Genomic DNA, 6,883 nt, shown 5'->3' with positions numbered 1-6,883 from the left:
AATCACAACACACACTGGCCCAGCTAACCAATCACAGCACATTACACAGCACGTATTTCAGAAGGTGGGCCTTCATTTGATACAGGAACTATTCGAGCCGTTCATGCCAGACTGGGGAGAGAGGTGTTGTAATAATGTAAAATATGTGAAAAATAATGTGTTTTTCGAACAACCTAGTATGAGAGCCTGTTCTAGTACACCCCCAAAACAAAATCAAGACTTTGTAAAAGAGCATAATAGGACCCCTTTAACATTGCTCTAAATAATTGTTTGTATATTACTGTGACCTACTGTGACACATAGAGCAGGGGTGTCAAACTCAATTCCTGGAGGGCCGGAGCCCTGCAGAGTTTAGATTCAACCTTAAACACACCTGATCCATCTAATCAAGTCCTTCAGGCTTATTTGAAAACTACATGGTATGTGTGTTGGAGCAGGGTCCTAACATAGAGCTTTGGTGCATGAACTTGAATCCTTCTTTTTATTTGCCGGTCAATAGGTATATAAATTAATAAGAAATTATTTTAAAGAAATAGTTTACCTATATATGAAAATTTGCTGAAATTTTACTCACCCTCAGGCGATCCAAGATGGACATTAATTTGTTTATTCATCAGGACAGATTTAGAGAAATTCAGCATTCCATCACTTGCTCACCAACGGATCCTCTGCAGTGAATGGGTGCCGTCAGAATGAGAGTCCAAACAGCTGATAAAAACCTCACAATGATCCACAAGTAATCCACACCACTCCAGTCCATCAATTAATGTCTTGTGAAGTGAAAAGCTGTGTTTGTAATATACAAATTAATCTTTAAGGTGTTCTTTAAACCATTGTTTTATTGGCTAAAATACGAGTCAATAATATAATCTCCAGTGAAAATGTCATCTCGTCTTAATCAGGAGAGAAATCTGCACAGATCAAGCACCGTTTACAAGAGAAAACAGTTCAGAGCAGTTCTAAATAAATATGTTGGTGGATTTTGATGTGGCAACAGAGGTTGGACTTTTTCACTGGAGTGTTATTATGGATTATGGCTCATATTTTGTCCAGAAGCGATGGTTTAAAGTTAAAGTGCCTTAATGATGGATTTGTTTCTTACAAATTGCGTGGATTACTTGTGGATTATTATGATGTTTTTATCAGCTGTTTGGACTCTCATTCTGACGGCACCCATTTACTGCAGAGGATCCATTGGTGAGCAAGTGATGTAATGCTACATTTCTCCAAATCTGTTCTGATGAAGAAACAAACTCATCTACATCTTGGATTGCCTGAGGGTGATTAAATTGTCAGCAAATTTTCATTTCACTCATTTTAAGGCACCATTTTACAGTCTCAAATTAAATATGGTATCTTCCATTACTAAGATCCATCTTAACATCTAAAATTGTCATATTGTGATATTATCTTTGGCTTTTCATCCAATTTATCCCCTGCAGATTCTGACTATGTTTGAGGAGAACTATCCAGAGAACCTAAAAAAGGTGCTTTTAATCAAAGGTGAGTAATCGTTGCACCAGTTAAATTACATCACTGTGAGATTGTTAGATAATAAACAGTTCTGAAATTATTCTTTCTACAGCCCCTAAACTCTTCCCTATTGCATATAACTTGGTCAAACACTTTTTACATGAGGAAACAAGGCAGAAGATTGCTGTGCTGGGTTGTAAGTTGTCTAGTTAAGACAAACATCACGATACTGTTGACTTTGGTGTGTAACTCATCCTGCATGAATGACACCTCATGAATGGCAATTTCTCTTGCGATCTCCACCTTCCAGCCAACTGGAAAGAGGTGTTGAGGAACTATGTGGATGCAGATCAGTTACCTGCGGTTTACGGAGGATCCATGACTGATCCTGATGGAAACCCTCTCTGTAAGACCATGGTGAGGTTTACTAGTGAACAGGAGATTACCACTTCAAATAGGAATCAAAAATTTGGGGTCAATCTTTAAAAAAAAAGAATTAAGAAATTAATACTTTTATTCAGTGAGGATGCATTAAATTGGACAAAAGTGACATTTAAGTAATTTATAATGATACAAAAGATTTCTATTTCAAATAAATGCTGAACTTTCTGTTCATTAAAGAATCCAGGAAAAAAAATGTAGTCCAAAAAAAGCAGTAATATTAGTAATAAGAAGCAGCAAATCAGCATATTAGAATGATTTCTGAAGGATCATGTGAATCTGAAGACTGGAGTAATGATGCTGAAAATTCAGCTTTTCATCACAGAAATAAATTGCATTTTAAAATATATTACAATAGAAAACAGTTCTTTTAAATAGTAATAATATTTCACAATATTACAGTTTTTTCTGTATTTCTGAACAAATAAATGCAACCTTGGTGACCATAAGAGTCTTATTTCAAAAACATTTTTAAAAATCTTACTGACCCCCCCAAACTTTTGAATGGTAGTCCATTGAGAATACCAATATTTAGTTGTCTTTACTCATCTGACGTCTTCCTCTCAGTTACGTTATGGTGGCGTAGTGCCGAAGTCGTACTATGTGCGGGACTCCATCAAAGTGAAGTATGACCAGTTTATCACAATTAGCCGTGGCTCCTCGTACCAGCTAGATTATGAGGTGCTCTTTCCAAACTGCGTACTACGGTAAGTACCATTTGTAAGTGCTAATAGTTATGCATAATTGTTTAGCAAAATAGCATGCAATATACTCCATATGTATGCTACTATTGGATTTTGAGCATAGCCTGTCTTCTTTCCTTTGTGGTTAAACTAGTTTTTTTTCTCATTCTAGATGGCAGTTTGCAAGTGAGGGGTCTGATATTGGTTTTGGACTTTTCCTGAAGACAAAAGGGAATGAGACCAAGAAAGCAGAAGCCATGCAGGAAATACTGCCTACCGAACGTTACAATTCCCACCTAGTTCCAGAAGATGGATCCTACACCTGTGAGGAATCGGGCATCTGTACGTTTGTTTTGAATTTGACATTTGAGTTTCTTATGGAAGCTTGTTTCCGCCATGGAATAAAATCAAAAGGTAATTGAGCTTTTATCTCACAATTCAGACTTTTTTTCTCAAAATTCTGAGAATTGCGAGATATAAAGTCAGATTTGTGAGATTAAAAAAAAATCACAATTCTGAAGAAAAAAAGAAAAGTCTGAATTGTGAGATAAAAAGTCACAATTACCTTTTTTATTTTATTTTTTATCTTGTGGCAGAAACAAGCTTCCATAGTTTTTGGTGCTATTCCAGTTATTTATTACTATTTAAGCTGATAACAATCTCTTTTTCTCTATAGATGTGGTACGGTTTGACAACACTTACAGTGTGCTTCATTCAAAGAAAGTCAGCTTCACCGTGGACGTGCTTCTACCTGAAGGACATACAGGAAAACAGGCATAAAACTCGACTGGAATCAGACTTTGTCATATATCCATTAGCATTAGATAAGAGATTACCTGTTGAAATGCATGGACTTTGAGCACACTGTTTAAACACAGGAAATCAGAACTATTAGATTAGTGTTTTTTTAATTTAAAAGTTTTTAGATAATTATGCTCTCTGTAAGCTAATTATTATAGACGGTTATTAAAAATCGATTGTATGCAAGCAGTTCCTAAAGGATGTTGTATGAACCGTTTCCAGTATTTGAATTACAATTGTGTATGACAAATGGAAGCAGTGTAGACTGATTGGGACTGTAAAGTATAAAATATTTGGTCAGCAGACACTTTCCTTAATGTGAAATAATTAGGAATATGGAGAATATCTCTCAATGAATAGGACACTGAATTACAGCAATTATAATACAACTGAACTCATGTCAGCGCATTTAATGGGTAAATCCTTCTGTAATAGCAAGATTATAGTAATCCTTGAAATATTTAGTTATTGCAGCCACTTCTATCATTTTTGAGAATGTTTTAAATGTGCACATAATTATTCACTAATCTGAGAATAAAATGCATTTAAGGAAACACACTATGTTGATGAGTTCATGTTTATTTGTAACACTAGAGGACGCACTTGCATCATATTTTACCGAGGTCGAAATGCAGTGACGTCAATAGACACAATGACATTGATTTTACACACTTCCATTAACAAATCCACCGATGTGTTACATTATGGCAGTTTATTACCGTTGATTAATTTACTTTTCATTACTATTCTTACACGATGATAGTATTTATTCTACTGATTTTATTTTATACTGATAATGAAAAATAATTTCAAAATTGTACTCATTATTTAAGCATTAAAATAAAAGAATTGAGGTTGAAAATATGATTAATTGTCATTAAATTACTATTTTACTGATCATATATATATATATATATATATAATTTGATTTAAATTTTTTTAGCATTTAATTTTGTCATGAAATTCAAGGGGACACGGGGCTCGTGCTATTACATAACACACAAAAAAGGCAAATGAAGACAGAAGAAAAAAAAAAAGATGTTTAATCGTAAACCTGTCAGATGCTTACATTTATTTAAACGTATTACCACAATTTATCATAAATAATTACTACCTTATAATGCCATGAGACGTTTATCTTTAAAGCCCAAACATTATGTATTTTAAATAAGAACTCGCACGCATGTATTAGTTTAACTCCAGATTGTTCCTAATTATGAAAGTGGGCGTTGCGCAATTTTGCATTATGCAAATAAGGGGGCGGGGCCCGCGTGTGGCAGCGATGACGTGACGTAAGGTCCAGCCTTGCGGAGAGAGCGCAACAAACATGGCGACAGAGCGGAGCGGACAGGGGTGTCTTCTAACTTTCATCGTGTTCCTTTGGAGCTCTGTCGGCGGGCGGACGGAGACGTCGAGCCCCAGTTCCAGCAGTCAGATCCTGGGCATGCGGCTGGAGAGGAGCGACAAAGCGGCCAGCACGACAGAGGACGGGGTCATCCAGGTAACGGAGGAGAGCAGCGTCGTGCTCAGGTTTTATGGGGTGTACCTGAGCTCGGACGCAGCATCCCACATCAGGTTCACCGAGTATGTGGATACGGGGGACAGTGACGAATTAAACAGGACTTGTGAGGATTTCACCAAAGACCTGAGCATCAGCACCTTCATGAACGTGAGCAATAGAGGGACGTCAGGTCTGGTGAGTGTGTATGTGAAGCCACTGCGTAAGAGTGAACGAGAAAAGACCTACAGCCTATGTGTCAGGCAGGGTTTGGGAGACAAATGGGTCCAGTTGGGTGAAAATGATGGAAGATTGTTAGTCATAGAGGAGAAAGAAACTTTTCTACCTCTTTGGTTCCAAATCATCCTGATTTCAGGTTTGCTGGTGCTGTCCGGCATGTTCAGTGGGCTCAACCTGGGGCTCATGGCGTTGGATCCAATGGAGCTTCGCATTGTACAAAGCTGTGGAACTAATAAGGAAAAGAAGTATGCGCGAAAAATCGAACCCATTCGACGCAAGGGCAACTATCTGCTTTGCTCTTTATTGTTGGGTAACGTGCTGGTCAACACAACTTTGACGATCCTGCTAGATGATTTGATTGGGTCGGGGTTGGGAGCCGTGGTGGCATCTACTGTTGGCATTGTCATATTTGGTGAAATCGTGCCACAAGCGCTGTGCTCACGCCATGGTTTGGCCGTAGGCGCCAACACCATCGTGTTGACCAAATTTTTCATGCTCCTGACCTTCCCATTGTCATTCCCCGTCAGTAAACTCTTGGACTGCATTCTCGGGCAGGAAATTGGCACCGTCTACAACCGTGAGAAGCTGGTGGAGATGCTGAAGGTCACCGAACCCTACAACGACCTGGTGAAAGAAGAACTGAACATCATACAAGGTGCTCTGGAACTCAGAACCAAGACGGTTGAGGATGTGATGACGCCTCTGAGCAACTGCTTCATGATTCACATTGACGCCGTGCTTGACTTTAATACCATGTCTGAGATCATGGAAAGCGGCTACACACGGATACCCGTGTATGATGCCGAGCTCTCCAACATCGTGGACATCCTGTACGTCAAAGACCTGGCCTTCGTTGACCCCGACGACTGCACCACGCTTAAAACGGTCACCAAGTTCTACAACCACCCGGTGCATTTCGTCTTCCACGACACTAAGTTGGATGCCATGTTGGAGGAGTTTAAGAAAGGTTAGTGGTTTTGAAAGTTTAAAAAGAACCTGCTGTGCTCAAAGGAAGCAAAGGCTTTGGCTCCATGCAGTTGTTTTCATCCTCCTATTGATTATGATGGGTGCTCAAATTCCCCCTGAGAGCCGAATCAATAACCATATGCTCCCTGTATCAGCCTCTGATCAATATGAAGCTCTTCTAGAAAAGACAGAGGTATCCCATGCTGCCAAAAGCACCTGATGCTTATAAAAAATACACACCATCATCCGGTCCACCCGAGTTTGCACACTCACTCTGATGTTCTACCACTTTTACCTTCAGATTTAGGGCCGTAACCACCATAGAAATTTAGGGAGACGTGTTTCCCTCAATATTCAGATTAGTACTTGTTAATGTTCATCCATTAAAGATGTTGGTAACACTTTACAGGTTTTATTTGTTAACATGAGTTAACTACATCAGTTAACATGAACTAACCATTAACAAAACTAATATAGCATGTATTAATCTTAATTAATCTCAACATTTACTAATACATTTTTAATTTCAAAAAGTTGTATCTGGTTACATTAGTAAGCGCACTGTGAACAAACTTGGTTATCTACCATTAATAAAGGTTAATAAATGCTGTAAAAAAATATATTGCTTATTGTTAGTTCATGTTAGTTAACTAATTGTAATTGCATTATGAACTGTTAAAATGTATGCTTAGGGTTATTATAGTTAGCTAAAACTGAAACTAAAATGAAAACCATAAAAAAAAAAAAAATCAACTAGTAACCCAGGCAACATTTTATATAT

The 6,883-nt window shown here is 37.9% G+C and overlaps 2 protein-coding genes across 4 annotated transcripts in view; both read left to right on the top strand.

Moving 5' to 3' along the window:
* Nucleotides 1–4,101, top strand: part of LOC107706803 (SEC14-like protein 2) — an 8,234-nt gene extending 4,133 nt beyond the window's left edge. For both annotated transcript variants that reach the window (XM_016510630.1, XM_016510629.1), the window contains 6 exons: nucleotides 1,443–1,503; nucleotides 1,586–1,669; nucleotides 1,784–1,890; nucleotides 2,482–2,621; nucleotides 2,770–2,939; nucleotides 3,274–4,101. In XM_016510630.1, coding sequence (XP_016366116.1) covers nucleotides 1,443–1,503; nucleotides 1,586–1,669; nucleotides 1,784–1,890; nucleotides 2,482–2,621; nucleotides 2,770–2,939; nucleotides 3,274–3,377 — 666 coding nt within the window. In that variant the 3' untranslated portion in view covers nucleotides 3,378–4,101. The remainder of the gene's footprint in view (nucleotides 1–1,442; nucleotides 1,504–1,585; nucleotides 1,670–1,783; nucleotides 1,891–2,481; nucleotides 2,622–2,769; nucleotides 2,940–3,273) is intronic.
* A 547-nt stretch (nucleotides 4,102–4,648) lies between these two features.
* The window catches only part of LOC107706802 (metal transporter CNNM4-like), a 21,860-nt gene continuing 19,625 nt past the window's right edge, over nucleotides 4,649–6,883 (top strand). The window contains exon 1 of one of the 2 annotated variants that reach the window (XM_016510627.1): nucleotides 4,649–6,103. In XM_016510627.1, the coding sequence (XP_016366113.1) occupies nucleotides 4,726–6,103 (1,378 nt within the window). In that variant the 5' untranslated portion in view covers nucleotides 4,649–4,725. The remainder of the gene's footprint in view (nucleotides 6,104–6,883) is intronic. The other variant, XM_016510628.1, reaches the window with a different exon arrangement.

The sequence above is a fragment of the Sinocyclocheilus rhinocerous genome, unplaced genomic scaffold (genome assembly GCF_001515625.1).
Source record: "Sinocyclocheilus rhinocerous isolate Xijiao unplaced genomic scaffold, SAMN03320098_v1.1 scaffold864, whole genome shotgun sequence".
NCBI classification, from domain to species: Eukaryota; Metazoa; Chordata; class Actinopteri; order Cypriniformes; family Cyprinidae; genus Sinocyclocheilus; species Sinocyclocheilus rhinocerous.
Note: the sequence above shows the minus strand (reverse complement) of the source record. Positions and strands in the feature narration are given on the sequence as shown.